Consider the following 21,638-nt stretch of genomic DNA (forward strand, 5'->3'; position numbering starts at 1 on the left):
CAGTAGCACCTTTAAGACTAACCAACTTTATTGTAGCATAAGCTTTCGAGAACCACAGCTCTCTTCATCAGATGCGTCTCTTCTGCATCTGACAAAGAGAGCTGTGGTTCTTGAAAGCTTATACTACTACTAGCAACAAAGCCCGTTGTAGGAAAAAAATACTACGGGCTGTAGAAAGGGGAGGGCGGGCAGCCAGGAATTCGCTCCTCCTCCACCACTGATTATAGCTGGGTGAAGGGGGGGGTTGGGTTTGCCACCTTCTCCCCGCTTGGTTAGGGGAGGAACAGGCATTGCCTCCACGTCTGATCCTGACAGGTGAAGGTGGGTGGCGGGCTTTACTACCTGTTCTGCTCCTGATCCCAGCTGGGTGAAGGGGGTGCGGGCATTGCCACTTGCTCTGCTCCTTATTCCGGCTGGGTGAAGGGAAGAAGGGAAATACTTCCTGTTCTGCGCCTGATCCCAGTCAGAAGAAGATGTGAGGTGGGCATTGCCATCTGCTCCACCACTAATACCAGCTGGGTTAAGGTGGGGGATGCTCCTAATGCCAGCTGCATTAAGGCGGGGGGGGGCATTGCCATCTGCTCTGCTCTTAATAGCAGCTGTGTTAATATGGGAGGGGAAATTCCACCTGCTCCACTCTTAATACCAGCTGGGTTAAGGCAGGGTGAGGACATTGCCTCCTGCTCTGATGCTAATACCAGCTGGGTGAAGGGAAGGTGGGTATTATCACCTGCTGTGCTCCTGATTCCAGTTGGGTTAAGGTGTGGGGGGGTGGGCATTGCCACCTGCTCCGCTCCTAATACCTGCTGTGTTAAGGCAGTGGGTGGGCAAAGCCACTTGCTCTGCTTCTGATCCCAACTGGGTGAAGGGGGGGTGGGCATTACCACCTGCTCCGCTCCTAGTACCAGCTGGATTAAGGTTGGGGGTGGCATTGCCACCTGCTCCACTCCTAATAACAGCTGTGTTAAGGTGGGAGGAGAAATTCTATCTGCTCCACTTCTAATTCCAGCTGGGTTAAGGTGTGCGGTGTGCATTGCCATCTGTTCTTCTCCTAATACCATCTGGATTAAGACAGGGGGAGGGCATTGCCACCTACTCCACTATTAATACCAGCTGCGTTAATGCGGGGGGTGGGCATTGCCACCTGCTCCGTTCCTTATACCAGCTGGGTTAAGGTGGGGGATGGGCATTGCCATCTGCTCTGCTCCTAGTACCAGCTGGGCTAAGGTGGGGGTGGGCATTGCCATCCGCTCCACTCCTAATTCCAGCTGGGTGAAGGTGGGAGTGGGCATTGCCACCTGCTCCCATCCTGCTCCTGGCCTGGGCTTCCCACCATGGCACCATGGTGCCTTGCCTAGTTTTCCCTCCATGACTGTGCCCTCTGGTGGTGCACCAGGGTATAAAGTGTCTGAAATATGCTTACTCAATTACATAATAAGATAAGGTTGGTTAGTCTTAATGGTGTTCGTGGACTCTATTTTGTAACAGGGAAAGATGCTCTAGTGATAACTGAAGCGCTTTAAAATACATGCATGATTTGGGCCCTGGAAACTATTCAAGGTTACATCATCCCCTTCACGGCTTGGTTGACATTTGAAGCACAGCTCACACAAACTGCTCTGTCCTCCATTCTGAGGCCCTAGGAGACCTGCCTCGTCCTCATGCCTGCAGCATTCTGCTCCATTTGAGAAAACCTTGTGAACCTGCCGGTGTGTTGCCACTCTGTACCCTCCGCCGAAAACAGCAAGCTGAATGTTGTGCGTGAGCATAGCTGCTCTAGGTGAAGGGGACGTTTCCTACAGGGGACCTCTGGATGCTGTGTGGTGGGGCAAGCTGCCGTGGGAGGAGGGAATTGTTGACAGTCAAATATTCCCTCCCCTTCCCTCCACCGGAAACGCCTTCAGCAAATGGAGAAAGGAGGACAGGATCCAAGCTTCTCTCCCGAGTGTCGTTTTTTCCCTTTGTTCTTCGACTCCTTCCTCCAGACAGGTTGTTACCGTGCTCACGATAAACCCATTAAGAGTTAGACAGCTTGCAAGTCGGGAGGACCTTCAGATCTCTTGCCCACAATGATGTCATTGTTTTTTTATGCTCTACACATCAGGAAGCAAAAGCGAAAAGGTGCAAAAGTTCTGGAAGATTAATCCTCTTTCAAGTTAGAAGCGCTTTCCCTCAGGAGATAAGCATCTCTAGATGCGCCAGGATGAATCATCCACAGCTCAGTATATATGAAAGACTTCTTCCTCCTTGTGTTTTGCTACTTGTTGGCTGGTGAACTGATGCAGCCTCCTTTTCGAGACTACTGCATGCGTTGCAGAGGCTACTGGGTGGCCCAATTTTAAAGGGCTGTTTTTGCCGAAGCGGCAGAGAGGTTTATACAGCTACACTCAGTCATCCGTGGCAAGTGGGGACAAAACAGCATTAGCTGTGGTGTAGTGCTATGTCTGCATAGCGATCACCCCCAGACCATGGTTTAATTTAAGTCAGGATCTGAAACTGACGTAAACCCTGGTTCCATGTAACCATGGTTGTTGGTAGCTTTGGTGCAGTTGTGATGCTGTAATATGGGTAAACCTGTGAAAAGACCAGGGTGGGGTGGGTGGGATTTAGATGGCAATAGAAAGGGGGAGGGATCCTGTGAGCCTTTGGATTACTTAACCGTGGTTTAGAGTCTGGGGAACCATGTCCACACCAGTGCAGAGGAGCTGCGTTTCTTGATGACCGGGATGGGCTATTTTTTTAAAGTAGAAAATAAAGCCTCTCTGAATGCTTATTGCAGTAGGCTTGATTTAAAGCAAGTGTCCCATAGTTGTACTTCTTGCAAATACTGACAAGTGTCTGGTTCGGGGCTGTAGGTTTTCACTCTGAGTTTGCTGCAAGTCTGTTGTGCAGTTGATGCAATTCGACGCCTGATCTGCACATTGAGGAGTTGGCATGGGTGCCCCAGGACATAGCTTCACGTTGTACGAGCCCACCTCTAGCAAGGCACAGAAGCCTTTGGAGAAGGAAGCCTGACTTAATGCTTGACAGTAAAGTTGCCCTGTGTCTGAATTCTTGATTAATTTCCCTCCTGTCTTCGTCCATCTTGCCGTGCATCAGGGCCGAACTAGATGTGATGACAGAAATCCTTTGGTTTAGTGGACCCTTTTTGTTAGCAAGTTCTGAAGAGGGGGCAGTGCTCAGCGGTGCCGTGTCTGCCTTCCAGGCAGAAGGTCCCAGGTTCAATCCCCCAGCACTTCCATTTAAAGGGATTTCAATTAGCAGATATTGGGAAAGGCCTTTTTCTCTGCTAGCAATTCCTGAGACCCGTTGCCAATCGGAACAGGCAATAATTTCGAACGAGTCGCTTTGTTTAGTCTGTTGCTACAAAGTAGAACAGAAATCAAGTGGCGTCTTGAAGACTAGTCAGGTTTATTAGTGTAAGTTTTTGTGAGTCAGAGCTCACTTCTTCAGGCGGCGCTGAACTGTATGGACTCTGATCTCCATTAATTGCATGTAAAGCAAGGGAAGATCTAAAATTCTGAAGTAACAGAAGCGAAGAGGTTCAAAACCTTCCCTAAAACAACTACTCATCTCGGTGTAGCCTTTTCCCACTAGCAGAGATTATATACCCACTAATCTCTGCACCCAAGTCTATTTCTGGGTGTCCACTGAAGAACTGATTTATTTACTCCATTTTATACCCCACCTTTCTCCCTAGCGTGGACCCAAAGTGGCTTATATATTGTCCTCTCCTCCATGTTTATCCTTATTACAACCCTGTGAGGTAGGTTAGCCTCAGAGTGTGTGAATGGCCCAAGGGCACCCTGGAGGCTTCCATGGCAGAATGGGGACTCAAAACACCTCCAAACAATGTGGATATATGTGAACTAATGTTGAAATAATTGTGCTGGGAACAAAGCTGAGAGCCAGTTTGGTGTAGTGGTTAAGAGCGCTGGACTCTAATCTGGAGAGCCGGGTTTGATTCCCCACTCCTCCACTTGAAGCCAGCTGGGTGACCTTGGGCTGGTCACAGCTCTCTGAAGCTCTCTCAGCCCTGCCTACCTCACAGGGTGTTTGTTGTGGGGATAATAATAACATACTTTGTAAACTGCTTTGAGTGGACGTTAAGTTGTCCTGAAGGGTGGTATATAAATCAAATGTTATTATTATTAATACTGTAGAAGAAAATAAGCTGGGTATGTAATAGTCATGTTGAAGGATTAGAAATGGAACTTACCGTACTGTTCAACTGTGCTTAAAACAGAAGAGTAACATTCATAGGTGCTATAGAAAGTCATTTTTTAAAAAACTTAAAGTGAGAATTTTTGAGCTCTGCAGCTCCCATTCCAGAGTATTTTCTTCCTTCAATTCTTTTAAGGAAAACTGCCTGAATTTTAGGCCTGTATCACCAAAAGAGAGCAGTCTTAAGCAGAGATTGCAGCCTTCCAAGTCCATTGGAGTCGATGGATTTTGACAGGTGGTTTAGGATTGTGCTGTGTTTGGACCAGGACTTCTGAATCTTGTTTAGCCCATGGGCACTTTCTGAATTTTCAGATAGGGTTGGTGGTACCACTGCAAAATGGCTATTGCAGGAGAGAAGACAATCACAAAATGTTGGGAGGCTCCTCCTGTGGTGGAGGCAGCCATGGCTAGCTCTACAAGAAGGCGAGGCAGCGGATTCAGAGGGATTTGGGGGGGGTGGCCTCTGCCACTGCCTTTGAGGAGGGGCTGTGGCTCAGTGACGGAGCAGCTGTTTGGCATGCAGAGGGGCCGAGATTCATTCCTGACTTCTCAGGTTAAAAGGACCGGGTAACAAGTGCTGTGAAAGACCTCAGCTGGAGACCCTGGAGAGCCATTGCCCAGTTAGAGTAGACAGGACTGACCTTGGTAGACCAATGGTCTGATCCAGTTTAAGGCAGCTTCATGAGTGTTGGAATGCCGCTGCCACCACCACCACCAGTGAGTCCGTGCACCTTTACCTCCTTGTCCTCCTGGCACCCTTAAATGCAGCACAGAATGCCCCACAGAGTTTAATGGGGCTTAGAGAATGAGGGAAGGAGCGCGAGGTGCTCCGTCTCCTAAATAGGTGGTACGGCGGGGAGGGTAGCAAGGGGTAGTGGCCACGGGAACTGTCTCAGGCAGCTCCCCTTGCGGACGCATCAAGGAGGTCGAGGAAAGTCGGGTTCGGCTCTGTGTGGTTTCAGCTTCCACAGCTGCAAGGAGCGCACCTCCAGGCCCAGATACGTAAGGAAGTCGGCGGCTGTGGCCGAGCCAGAGGTGCACAGCTGGGACACCCCTGCCCGGGATGAGTCCAGCAGTCTGTCAGCCGCTGGCAGGCCACCTGAATGTCCCAGTTTTTTTCTGTTCCACTTTAAACCCTTTGGATTTACCCATGATCCTCATGAAGCAAGCAGGCACTGGGAAGTGCGGTCACGGGTGCCACGCTGGGAATGGCAAACTAGTTTTTCCCAACTGCGCTACGGAAGGCACATTTGCAGAGAGGTGGCTGGCAAGTTGAAGAAAAGAAAGCCTGTTCTCCCTCAAAAGGGGGAAAGTCAGTGACTTTTTATCATGCCTTCCAAGGTCCTCTTTGGGCTATTTCCCCCCTTGGGTCATAGTGAATATCTCTGCATAGCAATGATCTCTGTAGCTGTTGGGAAACAAGATTGTTTAACGTTGTCTGTGCTGCCGCTGCCGCTTCCCTTACCTCATTTCTCTTCTTCCCTCCGCCTCCTCCTGCTGTGGCATCTCTGCCAGGCACTGTTTCCCGCCCCTCTTCGCCTGGCTTTCTCTCGTTTCATTCCACTCCTCCTCTCAGGCAGGGGGCCTGGAAGCCCAGCGAGCCCGTCCCTTCCCCAGGCCTCTCCAGACCTCTTTCTGCCCACACAGCATAGCCTCTTTAACATCTCCCTCTTTTTATTCTGTGACCCAGTTTTAAACTCTGGCTGCAAATTCCTTTTCTTTCTGCCCCCTTCCTGGTTCTTTGGCTAGCAGTTCCCCTGTGCCTCCCCTTCCCCTCCCCGCAGACAAGCAGATACAAGATCACCCGAGCCACCGGCTTACTGAAACACTAGGTATTAGGTTAGCATGGAGCATTCCAGCCCGCTTCCAAGCGAGAGGTTTGGGAGAACGGAAGAGCTAATGTCATGAAACAAGTATGTACCTGTGCACCTCCCAGTAGAGGGTGGAGTTGATGCAGGGCTTTCCAAAATGGAAGGGAGGGGGAGTTAACAACAAAGCATTCGACTTAAAAATCGGGCTGCACCGGAGAGTGTTGCATTGCAAGATGAATTTTCTAAAAAATACATATATTCTGAATAAACGTATACAAGTGTAACTTTAAGTAAAAAGTTGTCCAAAATGGAGGGGGTTGGGTGGATGAGGACTGGAGCATTTCAATTCTTGAGAATGTTTGGAAAATTAATGTATTTAGGAAATCATAAAATCATAGGGCTGGAAGGGATCTCCAGGGTCATCTAGTCCAACCCTCTGCACAGTGCAGGAAATCCACAACTACCTCCCCCCCCCCACACACACACACACCTCGTGACTCCTGCTCCATGCCCAGAAGATGGCGAAACACCATCAGGATCCCCAGCCAAACTGGCCTGGGGGAAATTGCTACTTGACCCCAAGGTTGCAATTGGCCCTACCCTGGGCATGTAAAGCACTGATGCAACCCTTCCTGCCCTCCCTCGCATGATCTGCTCAGGTTCACAGAATGAGCATTGCTGTCAGGTGGCCACATAGTCTCTGCTTTAAAAACCTCCACAGAAGGAGAGCCCTCCACCTCCGAAGGAAACCTGTTCCACTGAGGGACCACTCTAACTGTCAGGAAGTTCTTTGTTTAGCCAAAGACTCTTGATTTAATTTCAACTCGTTGGTTCTGGTCCGCCTTTCTGGGGCAGCGGAAAACAACTCCATGCCATCCTCTATATGACAGCAACATTAAAAATATTTGGGTTTGAGGGGGGGGGGGGAGAATCTGAATTCAAAGAATACATGAGAGAGTTTCAGGTAGATAGCTGTACTAGTCTGTAGTAAAGCAGCAAGATTTGGGTCCATTTGCACTTTAAAGACCAACTAGATTTCCCAGCTCTGCTCCTGGCTGCCATCCTCAAATTGTGTTTGGATCCAGTGCCTCTGAAGAGCCCAGGTTTAGTTTAGTGTAGGTGGTGCTTTGCTTTTTGCCACTTGCCTCTGTAGTTTATTTCTGGTTGACGTGGGAGCAGAGAATGAACCTGTTGACAAAGGTGGGTTAATGGAGCTCTGGGCAAATTTGATAATTAAGTGTAACTTAAGAGGTAAGGCATGGGAAGGTGTCTCATGTCATCTTGGTGCAAGAAGGGCGGGTGGCAGGACATCCGGTTTAGAGTTGGGCTGACCGGTCTTGCGGGATCTGCTTTTTTAATGTGGCCCAGTGTACAGAGTGATGGTGCGTGCTGTGGATCTTGTAAGTTGAGGGATAACTAATTGTTATGAAGTCCACGGACTATACTGTTGTTTAAGAACGGTAGAAGTGCCTTGCTGATCCATCTCAGGGGTTCCCAACATTTCACTTGTGGGTGCCGTGGCACTCACCTGCACCTTTCTTGGGACCCACCAAATGAATTTTTAGAAAGTGGGTGGGGCCAGGTAGAGCTCTTGTCTAGCAGGGCTTCTGATGTGCTCTTGAACATCTGGTTGGCTATAGAGATGAAAATAATATTGTTTCAGAGGCAGCTGCCACCACCATGTTTTATTCTGTCTCTTTCCTCTTTTCCGGTGTATTTTTAATTACCCCTCTTCTCCCCTGCACTTGGGCTTCCCCTGTGTGCATGGCTGTGCCTCCTGTGGCAGCCATTTTGTGGTCGCACCCACCATCATGTGCCAGAATTCCAGATGTATCCACAGTCTCAAAAAGGTTGTGGACCCCTGATCTATCTAGTCCATCCAGCATTCTTTCTACAAAGTCCATCGAGTGATAAGCGGTTCACCTGAAATTTATACAGTCATCCACCAGTGTTCCTTGGTCTACCTTCTTCCCTTCCTCTGATCTGATGTCAGCCCCCAGCCCTTCCGTTTTAGGAAACATCAAATCCTAATTTTGAAAGATGCCTGTCTTAACTGTTTTCCCTTTGCAGTGCCTTTTTATCCCAAGATTTAGTTCTGGTTAGTTTTAGAAGTTTCACATTGTGTTATATTGGTACTCATGTCCAGCATTAGAACTTAATCCAGGTGTGTGTATGTGTGTGTAATGTTTCTCCTTTCCTTGCTATTTGTAGTTCCCAGAGAACTGGTAGAACTTCATCTGAAACTGATGCGAAAGATCGGGAAGTCTGTGACAGCAGACCGATGGGAAAAATACTTGATCAAGGTATGCTGTTCTGGCATCTGTTATCAGATTATGTACAATAACTAGGAAATGCCTGCTATCGTGGCTAGACCAGTTTTAGTGTGTGTTCATCTGCCCTCTTAATCACAAAGATTAAGTACCCCTAATCTTGACACATTTGATTTTACCAGTGTGTTTTACGAATTACTTTGCTGCCACCAAGAATTGTTTTTACATCAGGAATTTTCAAACTTTCTTGACCCGTAACAGGAATCCTATTTTGCTTCTAACATATTTATCCCGGTCTCTAGGGCATGGCATACATGCACCTTTTTGTACACCCAGAAGTATGTTCAGTGTACACAAGTCCCTTCTATGCCCTTGTTGGATCCCTCAACAGTCAACACATAATTATCTTGTCTTACAGATGTGTCAAGAATTCAACAGCACCTGGGCATGGGAGATGGAGAAGAAAGGATACCTCGACATGAGCATTGAATGCAAGCTGGGAATTTTAAAGGTAAATGCCCTGCTCTTCAGTACTGTTTGCTCTCTTTCTTGGGATAGGCTTCAATGATTTCACAGTGCAACCATACTGTGAAGGTGTGTACTCCTTTCTCTTTCCTTCTCACACCAGTTCCTGGCTTGACCCCTGAGTTGCTTTACTATAGCTCACCATAGCGTCTGAATGGGGAAAACTGTGGCTAGTGCTAACCTCCAGCTCGTGGTCGGAACCGGTTTGCAAACCATTGTCTGGACCTCACCGCATACTGGGAGTGGGAGGGGGACTTGGCGCTTTTTAGCAACTTTTTCCTGATCCTCCAAACTGTGATTTCTCACATGCAGCTCTTCCAATGGAGTGGAAACCATCCTTGCCCTGTTATCTTGGCCTTACTGACTTCCCCATGAGGAGGGGGACCAGTGAATTGTGAACACTTGTTCCAGCATAAAAAATTTGGGTCCAGTATAGCCATATTTAATTAATCTGTTTACAGAAATGTGAATGCACCTCAGCCTGCTCCAATCCATGTCTGCCTTCTGTTCACTATGATTTGGAGGATTATATAAATTGTATGTTGCTAACATGGGTATAATGCAAATGCCTTAGCCAGGGGTCATTTCGTAGGAAAAGAGCTGGAGGAACTCATTAGCATAACTCATTAGCATATGCCACGCCCCTTGCCATCACCAGAAATGTGTCATTCGCATAACTGATTTGCATATGCCACACGCCCCTGACATCACCTATCCTGGCTGCTTTGGACCCAATCCTGGCCATTCAGGGCCGAAATTGGGCCCAAAGTGGCAAAAAGGGGCTGAAAATGGCCAAAAAGGGGCCCAAAATGGTCAGGATTGGGCTGCTGCTGAACAAGAGAGTGATCTACCACCTGTCAGAGGCCCAATCCGGGCCATTTTGGCCCCAATCCAGGACGAAACGGGCCCCAAATGGCCAAGAGTCAGGTGGGCGGGGCCACCTGACCTGTGACCTCTTTGGGGAACTGCCGGAACTGCGCTCCTGCGCGCCCCCCTTTGAAATGAGCCCTGGCCTTTGCATCTCTGAAAGCAGATACACTTACAAAAGTCCAGACCCATATGTGAATTTTTTAACATCTTATTTTGTAACTTGTAGTTCCCATATAGAGAGCCACATGACTGTCGTGTCGATCAGGCAGGTCTGAGTTCAAATCCTTACTTCCTGGGTGATTTCAGGCCAATCATCGTCACTACCTTGTTGTGAGGATAAAAGGATGAGGAACTGTATAAGCCGGTTTGAATTGCCTCACAGAATATGATCTGAGGACATTGGGCTCTGGGTAGTTACACGTTGTCTGATGTCAGCCCTAGAATTGCTTATGCTCTGTGTCAGCATTTCTTCAACCCTGTAGTGAATCTTTGCTCATGTTTTGTCTTTGTAAACTTGCATTTATTTACCTGTGGTATGGTTTATTAAACTGTCCTTGAAATTGACTGTACTAATCTCACACTATGTAATCTGCCTTGAGTCTCAGTGGGAGAAAGGCAGACTATAAATGACATAAATAAATAATATCAGTAAACACCTTCCACCCAGTGAATATTAAGAGTGTCATACTATGTATGACATACCCCTTTTAAAAGAATTATTATACTTTCTTTCTCAGCCCACCTTCCTTCTCCTTGCATTTCAACTCACGAGAAGGTACAGTTTCTGAGGCTGTTCCTCGCGTGATGGAATTCATACATACGACCTTACACTGTCTGCCGACATACTGGAAAACTAATGAACATTCTAGTGTTTAGAGTGTTCCGTTTACATTATCTCATGCCTGGTTTCAACGAAACACCGAAGGAGCAGAAGGTCTTACCTCTGGGACTTCGCACTCGCGCGGCATCTTGTTTCAAATTGGGCAGCTACCTGTGCGAAATAGCGACATGCGCTTAGCTTGCCAGAGGTCGGTCGCCCAGTCATGTGTTGTGCAGACAGGCCCATTAAGGAAGCAGAGCTGCTCTGAAACGGCTCTGTGTAGCTGGATCTTACCTTCATGAAAGCCACGGTTGAGAGGAATCCGTCTCCTAAAAAAACTGCCTCAGCAGCACCCTGCCTGATGCAGAATACGGCACTGAAGTGTCCGTTTTAATGGAAGGAAAGCTGAAAGCTGCTTGCTTTTGTACCTGCTCTAGATTTTTATTTAAAAGCTTGCACAGTGGTTTAAAAAAAAACCCTGTCAGACCCATATGCTAATCTCTTAAACAGAGCTAAGATAACCAGGACGTACTGCCTTGTGCAGTTTGGTCTGCCCTCCCGTCATGGAAAGGGGCTGTGGCTCAGCAGCAGAGCTTCTGCTTGGCATGCAGAAGATCCCAGTTTCAACCCTGGCATCTCCAGTGAAAAGGACCAGGCAGGAGGTGATGTGAAAGTCCTCCGCCTGAGACCCTGGAGAGCTGCTGCCACTCTAGGTAGCCAGTACTGACCTAGATGGACCGATGGTCTGGTTCAGTATAAGGCCGCATCCTCAGAGTTCATCTATGCTGGTGTGTGGGGTGGGGAAGACAAAGAGCTCCCATTTGGTATTGCTTACCTTGTTGTCCTTTTCCGGCTCCCCCTTAGTACCTTTGCGAGTGCCAGTTTGACGACAATCTGAAATTTAAGAACGTCATCAACGAGGAAGATGCGGATGCAATGCGCCTTCAGCCCCTGGGCAGAGACAAGGACGGCTTGACTTACTGGTACCAGCTGGATCAAGAGCATAATGTTAGGATGTATGTGGAAGAGCAGGACGATCAAGACGGGTCTTCGTGGAAGTGCATTGTCAGGTATGTCGTTTACAGTTATGTCAGTTCCTGGCAGGTAGATCCCTCAGTCCCTCTCCAGTGAACACCAATAGAAAAGGCTTTATTCAGGATTTCACAGTTCAGGTCTGCACTCCCATCACAGAGCATTGGTAGGAGTGAGGAATCAAAACATAGAGGCTATGATATACTTGAAAACCCCTCCGCGCCAGCAACGGCTAGGTTTTTGGGGCGCAAGATTACACGGGTTCTGTGAGAACCCTTTATAGTTATGGCTACATGATTAGTACACACATACACCTTCTCAGAGTCCAGGAAAAACAGCTAGAGCTGGCAGTCGGAAGCTCCAAGGTCGCTTCTAACTAGAAGAAGTTAATTAGAGAGATAAGGGGAGAGGCCCTTTCCCCTGTCAATTTGACCTCTCTTCGGCGCAGGCAAAGATGGCTGCTCAGAGGGTTTGTTAATTTCCTCTTTGCCTCCCCAAAGGGAAGGTGAAACTGACAGTCTTGGAGGAGAAGAGGAAATTAACAAACCCTCTGAGCAGCCCTCTCTGGGAAATTGACACAGCCTTTGCCTCTGTCGTTTTAAACTATGCTTCCCGGCTAACATTGCATCTCCCTTCACTTAAGCGTCCTCGTGTGAGAGGTCTCGTGTAGAGAGACTCTTAGATTCAGCCTTCCTGGCTAGCTTTTGTAACCTTTTAGTTGGATTGCAGTAATGCGCTCTTTGTTGGGCCGTCCGTGTCCTTGAAGAAAGCCTTGGAAAAGACATCCAGTTCAGAATGCAGCAGCCCAATTACTGTCAAGGGCTATCTTGTGGGAACATATCTATCCTGTCCTGAAACAGCTGCTTGTGTGCCAGTTTGTTTCTGGAGTGCAATTCCGGGTGCTGTCGTAAAGCCTTTCCCTGCCTCGGACCAGCGTATCTAAAGGACCATCTTGACCTGTGTGTCCCTGTGTGCCAGCTGTGAACCTCAGAGGGCCACCTACTGGCTGTTCACAAAGTAACCCACCAGGTGTCAGCCAGAGCCCCCATGTCTCTTTGCTGTACTTCTTTCTCTGCGGAACAGCTCCCTGTAGAGGTGACGCAGCACCATCTCTACACATTTTCTGAAGGGTGCTTCAAGGCTGTTTCATTGGCCTGGGCTTTTAATGGGGTATCAATTGCAGGCATTTTTTTAGGGAGGACGTGGACCATTTGAGGTTTTATTTTCTCCTGTATGTTTTAAATTGTAATTTGTAAGCCTCCTTGAGCCATGAGGAAATGAGGGATATAAATATTTAAATAAATAACAAACAGCAGTTAGGCCGAGAACTGTCTCCCTAACTTTTTACTCGTGCTACTACCTGGAATTCTTTTAAAGGACAATGTCAGGAATGGAACCCGGGACCTTTTATAGTACATCTCTTGCCACTGATCTCTGGCCCCTATTCTCAGTCTAGGAAGATGACTGGAACTGGAACCTAAAACAGAAATGCTGAGGGTCTGTCCAGGTATAAGATAACACCTGGTGGGGATGGTGCAAGATGGTTCCATATTAAATGTGGCAAGCCAGCACCACACTGGGAGCAAATTTCCTTGGAACGTATGCTGTAAATGAAAGTGACTTTCCTTAGACTTGAGGGTCACCCGGGTCCCTTTCACCGGTAACTGCATGAGAGCTGCTTGTCTGTGCACAACTCCGTTGTGACTAATAAAATGTTTAAATTACTCAGCCACGTGGGCAGGGGCCAGGTATATGGATCCTGACCATGACGTGCATTATTTATTTAGTTATTTATTGTGTCATTTATAGTCCGCCTTTCTCACTGAGACTCAAGGCAGATTACACAGTGTGACATTAGTATAGTCAATATCAGGAACATTTCCATAAACAATGCCATAGGTGGGGTAAAATAGATACACGTAAATAGGGTAAATAGATACATAGGGTAAATAGATACACGTTCACAAAAAACATAACATTAGTAGCGCCCGGCCTGGAAAGAGAGGGTGCGGTCTATGAGAAAGTCCCACACGGCTGGATAACTTTAAAATATATTCCAGCTGTGTGCATGGTGCTCACGGAGAAGGGCTTCCAAAGTGTCTAGGTAGCATTTTAAAGGCTGATTCCGCACACGTTGGATAATGCACTTTCAGTGCACATTATCAGTCGTTTGAGGTGGATTTTTTGTTCCGCACACAAAAAAATCCGTTCCAAATGATCTCTAAAGAGGATTGGAAGTGCATTATCCAACGTGTGCGGAATCACTCAAAGATCCCCGGAACATACTTCCAATGTGCAAGCATTTCTAGCCTACTACTTTGAATGGAGTATATTGTGCTGCTATGAAGAACATCAGAAGAGCCCTGCTGGATCAGGCCCGTCTTCGATCCAGTCTCACACAATGGCCTTCTAGTTACTCTGGTGGGCCAGCAACAGAGGCCAAGGCCTTCCCCTGAAGTCACTTCCTGGCACTGAAATTTTATTTATTTACTTATTTATATTATTTGTGGTCCATCTTTCTTACTGAGACTCAAGGCAGATTACACGGTGCGGGATTAGTACGGTCAGTATCAAGGACATTTCCATAACTGATGCCATAGGATAAATAAATAGACGTTTACAAAGACATAGCATTAGCAAGAATCCAAGACAGAGTTGAAGAAATGCTGAAACAGAACAGAAGCAATTCTGAGACTGACATTAGACAACATATAAATACCCAGTAGGATCATACTTGAAGCACAGGCAGCGCATAGGAGCAGATGCTTAAGGCAACAGGTAGTCCCTCATTAGCAAAGCATCTGAGATCCCGTCCCTACAATACCGCCCTCCTATCTGAATAAAAAGCCTTATTTGAATAATTCAGTTTTGCATCATTTGTGGAAAGCCAGGAGGGGGGGGGGCTCTCCTGATCTTTTCAGGCAGGCCGTTCCACAGGGTAGGGGCCACCACACAGAGAGCCCGTGTGCAGGCTGCTGCTGATTTCGACCATGTGCAGGGTGGCACCTGTAGGAGACCCTGTTCGGATGAGCGAAGCTGCCGTGGAGGGACATAGGGAGGGAGGCGGTCCCATAGGTATGCTGGACCCAGGCCGTGAAGAGCTTTGTAAATGATAACCAATACCTTGAACTGAATATGGTAACTGATAGGTAGCCAGTGGAATGACTGCAGAGTGGGAGTGATGTTCATGCTCCTGTTGTCAAGCCGCAACATTTCGCACAACTTGGAGTCTCCTAGTTAACTTAGATGGGAGACATCTGTATAGTGCATTACAATAGTTAAAAGGGCTTTTTACTTAGACAGGAGGGCTGTATTATAGGGAGGGGGTCTCAGATGTTTCACTAATGAGTTAGGAACAGTAGACTTCTCCACTATGTTGCCTTATGTACTATCTGTTGCTTTGAATATGTGCTCCTATGAGCTCCCTGTGCTAGAATTGCTTCTGCTCTGTTTCAGCATTTCTTCTACTTTGTATTGGATTCTTGCTAACGCCACATCTTTGTAAATGTTTATTTGTTTACCCTATGGAAATGCCCTTGCTATCGACTGTACTAATCTCCCACTGTGTAATCCGCCTTGAGTCTCAGTGAGAAAGGTGGGCTATAAATGACATAAATGAATAAAAACAATGTCTTGATGTTGCCATAGCATGGATCCAGGTGGCCAGAGATGTGTACTGCCTCCCTTTAGTCCCCACAGCTAGTAGCCACTAATAGGTCTGCCCTCTATTTAGGTGGCTTCAGCTGGCAGTATTTTAATATGGGTTTGTGAGAGTGCCTGTGCTTATGGCGCTGTAGAGTGCTGCCAGCTATGGGGACACGGTGGGTTGAAGAATCTTTTCAGATGCCGTTTATAATCCTTCCAACATTTTTTCCCCATTAGTCTCTATATACATGAACCTCAATTTGGGCCCATAGACTACTTTTTAAAGACGCCTGTGGCCAATCCTGCCGGGCTGTTGCTGATGTGGCAGCAAAAGTTTGATTGAATTTTAAAAGTGTGCCTTGAAATGTGGTCGTAAGATGGTTTGTAGCTGAGTTGAGTGATGAGGTGTCATTTCTGGGGCTCACCTTTGCCTGCTTACATTCCTTTGCTTCCAGTCCTGTTGCATATGGAAGTTGGGTGGTTGCTAGGCATGCAGATAGGTCTGAGAGGAGGATGCAAACTGGCTGCTGAGTTCACCAAAGCACTAATGGCTCCCTAAAGCTGTGACAGTCCATTATGAAGCTTTAAGGGGAAGGGGGCATTTGGGGGACTCCCATCCCAGTGAAAGTCTGCAGCTTTCCCAGACATCAACATGATCTTTTATCCTCCTCTTGGTTTTGCAATGATTCCTTTTCCATCAGCACTAGTAAAGGAGAGCACAAACAGACAGATTTGTGGAGATGCGAGACATTGGCAGGTTATGTGGTGTGACACACATCTTATTTTTTTCATCCAGAAGTCGAAATGAACTGGCCGAAACTCTTGAGCTCCTGAAAGCACAAATTGATCCTGCACTGCTGAAAAACCAGCAACAGGATAGCTCTTCACGAGAGAGCCCTAGCATCGAAGGCGAAGAGGCCAAAAAGGAGGAAGAAACATCAGCCCAAGGTCTCGCTACTTTTCTTGCCTACTCAAATAATGGGTTTTGGGTGCGCCTTAAAATAAACATCCTTTGGAGCAGTGGGGGGAAACGTACTCAGTTTTCATCTACATGAACGGAGCAAAGCACCCTAAAGGTAATTCCTCAGCTTGAAAAGGTTTTGTTACTGTCTGCTTAAGAGCCCAGCACTCCAAACGGCTTAGAAAACTAGTCAGAAACTGCTTCAGGGAATGAACGTTGTGCTTGCCTAGTCAGGCAGATGGCAGGTGAGAAGGAGGGGAGGGAGGGTGAATTTCGAATGGGCAAAACCAGCCAACTCTTGTGCCGTTCCTCCCAAAAGAGCATGAACAGAGATAACAAGCAGACGAAGCGGCCCAGAACAGGGGATAAGAGAGCAGGATGGTTCTTGGGAGCTGGGATGAGTCTTGGGTCAAGGTCGAGGAAGTTCTGAAGGCACAAAACCGCAGAATGTTGGAAGACCAAAGAAGGGGTAAAGCAAGAGCGATATAGATGGTAACATTTGTTAAATAAATCCGTATTAGTAGGATAAGCAAGTTTTTCAGTCTTCTGGGTGACTTTGGCCTGGAAAAGCATGCCACTTGAATGGTTGCTTTTTCATAGCTTCTTCTCTTTGGATCTTTAGTTATTCTCAGGGTCTGAACCGGAGAAGGAAAATTTTCCCGAAATCAGATTTGTAGTAACTTTTTTGGGGGTGGGGTGGGGGAGGAGAATCATCAGCATTTTGTGTGTTGGTTTGTTGTGTGTTCCTTTGCTTGCCCTGAAAACTCTTTATTTTTTACACTTAGTGTATATTTTGGGCACACTGTAGATTGGGTTGCCTAATGATCTGCAAGAGGATGGTGTATGGCTGGCCCTGCGCTTTTTTTTTTTTTTTTTGGAGAAGCTGTCTGTTCCAATCTTTGGGCTCTTTCACTTCTTTGTTCCAGATTTAAAGTGGTTTAATGCTTCCTAGAGAACCATGGGAAATGTAGTTCTTGTGGGAAGGAATAAGTTAGAGATGAACAACATAGATATCCCAGCACGGCAACAAACTGTAATTCTCGGTATTCTTTTGGGTGAAATCATGACAGTTGAAATGGTGTAAAACAAATATATGTTTACCATGTAGATGCGTATCCTACAGTTTTGTTTTACTAAAAAAGGGAAGGAGGTAGATGGGAAGACACCTGAAGTTTCTCAGAAAGTGCCTTCAAAGGAGGAAACTAGTCCTTTGGGGAAGGAAGCCTTGCTTGACAGCAAGACACCAGAGGCTGTCTCAGAAGCACCTTCAAATGCTGATGGGTCTCTCAAGAAAATGGAAGAATCCGTCAAAGCAAAAGATGGAGTGTCACCTCCAGAGGAACACCTTGATAAATCCATAAAGACATCTTCACCAAAGGAGCTGGTTAGAGATGTACAATATTGATATCCCAGCACTGCAGCGAACTGTAATTCTCGATTATCTTTTGGGTGAAATCATGACAGTTGAAATGGTGTAAAACAAAGATACATGTTTATCATGTAGATGCGTATCCTACAGTTTTGTTTTACTAAAAAGTTCTCTTGATAAAAGCATAGTCTGCGCTCTTTCTTTCACACAGTGTTTAGCATTAGACTGACGAGTGCTGGGTGTAATTACAAACTATGTGAATTTGGGAAAGTAGGAAAAGCTTTCGTCATAAACTTACTGTTTTTCTTTTTTGTTTTGAAAATAGAAAGCAAAGAAACGAAGGAGATAAAAGAAGCACTGCCAAAGCAGTCAGAGCAAATTCTGCCTCCTGCAGTTTCTGAAGGGGAGAATACAATAAAATTAGAGAAGGTGGAGGAGAAAGAGATCATAAAGCTGCCCGTTATAGTGAAGCTTGAGAAGCCCGTGGAGAACAATGGAGAAACGCAGATTACCAAAGAAGAAAGTGACTCCTTTAAAGAAAACGTGAAGCCTGTTAAAGCAGAGGTGAAGGAGAGTAAGCTTGAGCCAAAAGACTTGAAAGACGTGAATAGCAATGCGGAGAAACCCGCTCACGAGCCTGAGAGACTCGGGTTCTGTGTCAATGTCAAAACTCCCCAGGAGGTTGTAGAGAGAACTGCGGAAGAAAGTGAGAAACTGAAAAATGACCAGCAGGCAAAGATCCCACTCAAAAAACGGGAGATTAAGCTGACCGACGATTACGACAGTCCGCTAAAAGGTCCCTTGCGGAAATGTATCACGCCAACCAAGGATGTTTTAAAGGAGGAAGGGAAGCAAGAAGAAGAGACTTTTAAGAGAGTTCCTACGATTACCGATGGGAAATTCCTCGTGAACGGGGAGGTTAGTAGTGAGAAAATCATGCCAAATAACAGGTTAGATCATTCTCCCAGCACCAAGGAAGACACTGTTAGCTTGGCAAAGGAGAAGAATGGTGTGACTGGGGAGAAAGTCCTAGAAACGGTTAGCACAATAGTAAGAACGAGTGACGTGGAGAGAAGTATATTGCATAAAGGGAAGGAGGTAGATGGGAGGATACCTGAAGTTTCTCAGAAAGTGCCTTCAAAGGAGGAAACTGGTCCTCTGGGGAAGGCAGCCTTGCTTGACAGCAAGACACCAGAGTCTGTCTCAGAAGCACCTTCAAATGCTGATGGGTCTCTCAAGAAAACGGAAGAATCCGTCAAAGCAAAAGATGGAGCGTCACCTCCAGAGGAACATCGTGATAAATCCATAAAGACATCTTCCCCAAAGGAGCTGGTTAGCCCATCAGGTGAGGAGGGTTTAAAAACTAAAGATCAACCGGGGGAGAAGCCCAACTTAACAAGAGCAGATGCGACTCCACCGCCCGCTCCAGCCCTTACTGAAAAAGGGGGCTCTGATCCTCAAAGCGCTCTTCCTGACACAAAAGGAGGACAGAAGGAGCAGAAGGAGGCCGAGGCTGCTGGCAGAGCGGCGGCGAAATTAGACAACGCCCAAAGTTCTGTCGAGGAACCTTCAGAGACTAAAAAAGAGCCTGTGAAGAGCAAGTGTAAATATAAGCTGGTTTCTGAAGAAGAAAGCTCCCTGACGGACAACAGGGAAATAACCTCCGAGAGGCAGAAAGATGGGATCAAGCTAACCATCAGAATCTCCAGTCGGAAGAAGACTGACCCCCCTCCCTCAAAGACTCCGAACGTCGAGGGCGAAAAGGAGGAGGAGGTCAGCATTGGCCGCATTTTGAGGAGGTCTCCCCGGATATCAAAGCCCACTCCCAAGATAGTGGAGACCCGAGATCAGAAGCCTGAAAAAAAACGGAGCGAGGAAGAAGAAGAGAAACCAGCCCCGGTGCAAAAGCAGGACAAGAAAGAGAGCTCGAAAAAGCAAGAGAAGGCGTTGAATTCTAAGACTAGCAAGGTAAAACATCGTCAGGTTTCCTTTACTCTTGTGGGGATGGCTGTTAGAAGGCGATACCGGCCAAGGAAAACTGAGTTGCACTTACCGGTAACTGTTGTTCATTGACATCTTCTGTGGTAGGCACACATACCCTCCCTTCTGCCCTGCTGATACTCTTCAGGACTTACCTGTTGGGCCAGCGGCTCAGGAGAAACTGAGGGTGAGGGGCGCCATCTCCCAGAAGCACACTCGGTTTCGGCGGGAAATGTCGTGCGTGCTCCCTGGAGAGACAGGCGCCCCCTAATAGGTTTTAAAGCTACAAAACCTCACCGTTCGGCAGGCCTGCCCATGTGGGACTGCACAGAAGATGGACAATGAACCTTCATTTTCTTTCCCCCTCCATCAATTATGCAAATCCATCCAGTTAGGGAGCCGTTTTAAATAATGTCGCTGCTACTTTGAACCGCATGGACAAAAAGCAGTATGCAAATATGTAATAGCTGACTGCTCATCCTAAATTCTCTGACCTGGGAAGCAAAATTCATAGCTTGGGATTTTTTAAACAAAAATCATTTCTGGTTTTAATTTTTTATTTTAAATTAATGAGCCAATTAGGATTATTTCTTGTCACTGGACTTCTAGGCTGTGCAACGAAGTAAAGTTCGGTGGGCCGGTACTAGAACTCGGGGCAGGTGGAAATACTCAAGCGGTGATGAAAGTGAGGAGTCGGAGAGTGAAGAAAACTCTGAGGAGGAGGAGAGGGAGGGGGAGGAGGAGGAGGAAGAGGAAGAGCCGGCGCCAGCTGAGGACGATGAGCCATGTAAGAAGTGTGGCCTCCCCAATCACCCGGAGCTGGTAGGTTCTTGGCTTTGGGATTGGCGAAATGGGGGGGAACCCGACACTTGATTCGTAATTGTGTTAAGTGCGATTTTGTGTGTGTGTGTGCATGTGTGCATGCTAATCCCCATGTTGTTCCCAGGGCCTCTCAGACCCTTTCCCCACCCTCTCCTAGCCACAGTGGGCTGAAGCAGGGGAGTGGACGTCAAAAAGAGAGAGGCAGCATGGTGTAATGGTTAGAATGTGGGACTAGGATCTGGGAGGCACAGGTTTACATCACCCACTCTGCCATGGAAGCTGGCTGGGTGACTTGGGGCCAGTCACACACTCTCAGCCTCACCTACCTCACAAGGTTGTTGTGAGGATAAAATGGAAGAGAGGAGAACAATGTAAGCTGCTTTGGGTTCTCACTGGGGAGAAAGCCAGGAGATAAATGAAGAAGAAGTAGTAGTAGTAGTAGTAGTAGTACTGCACTTCAGGACAACTTAAGGCCCACGCAGAGCAGTTTACAAAATGCGTTATTATTGTCCTCACAGCAATCACCCTGTGAGGTGGGTGGGGCTGAGAGAGCTCTGAAAGAGCTGTGACTGACCCAAGGTCACCCAGCTGGCTTCAAGCGGAGGAGTGAGGAATCAAACCCGGTTCTCCAGATTAGAGTCCTGCCACTGTTAACCACTACACCAAACTGGCTCTCAGAACCTTTTCCCAGTAGATAAATAAATAAATAAAGCTTGCTTCTGTGAGAACTGCTTCAAATCCACTATTTAAAGTATGCTTAAGGAGTTTTTTTTTAAAAAAAAAGGTAATGGTTTGATCCAGGCATAAACCACGGTTAATGGAAAATCCACTGCAATTTGGCATACCGTTTGAATTAGACAGCTGTGGCTTGCAGTTGGCTGGCAAACCAGAATCAGAAGCAAACCGTGATCTCTGCTAACTGTGGTTCAGTGCAACGCCTGAATTTGATAAACAGTGGTGACAACTTCTTCTGCCGTGTGTTCTGCTCTGGTGACAAGCATGAACCGATGGCTGCTGAGAAAGGGGGTGGGTGGGAGGAAGCAGGCAAGCCTCTCTGAAGCATTGGCTTCCTGATTGTATGTCTGCCTGGGAACAAACTGTGATTTGAGTCTTAAACTGGTTAATGCAGAGCTTGGTTTGCTTGGTACCATCCCTGACTTGAGCCAGCATTCCTCACCACTCTTCTTCCATGTGGACATGTTTGCCTTCATTCTCCCCTACGGATGTCTCAAGTGGGGCTGGTGTTGGCTGCTCTTTTCCTAATTTTCTTTTTCCACCGTGGACCTTTGTGACCCCCTGAAAAGGCCTT

General features: G+C 47.1%; 1 protein-coding gene across 3 annotated transcripts in view; it reads left to right on the forward strand.

Moving 5' to 3' along the window:
* The window catches only part of RSF1 (remodeling and spacing factor 1), a 67,888-nt gene that overhangs the window by 19,088 nt on the left and 27,162 nt on the right, over positions 1–21,638 (forward strand). For 2 of the 3 annotated variants that reach the window (XM_054974838.1, XM_054974839.1), the window contains exons 2-7: positions 8,247–8,338; positions 8,724–8,816; positions 11,385–11,590; positions 15,994–16,145; positions 17,853–19,495; positions 20,117–20,329. In XM_054974838.1, the coding sequence (XP_054830813.1) occupies positions 8,247–8,338; positions 8,724–8,816; positions 11,385–11,590; positions 15,994–16,145; positions 17,853–19,495; positions 20,117–20,329 (2,399 nt within the window). The remainder of the gene's footprint in view (positions 1–8,246; positions 8,339–8,723; positions 8,817–11,384; positions 11,591–15,993; positions 16,146–17,852; positions 19,496–20,116; positions 20,330–21,638) is intronic. The other variant, XM_054974840.1, reaches the window with a different exon arrangement.

The sequence above is a fragment of the Eublepharis macularius genome, chromosome 3, assembly GCF_028583425.1.
Source record: "Eublepharis macularius isolate TG4126 chromosome 3, MPM_Emac_v1.0, whole genome shotgun sequence".
Lineage (NCBI taxonomy): Eukaryota > Metazoa > Chordata > Lepidosauria > Squamata > Eublepharidae > Eublepharis > Eublepharis macularius.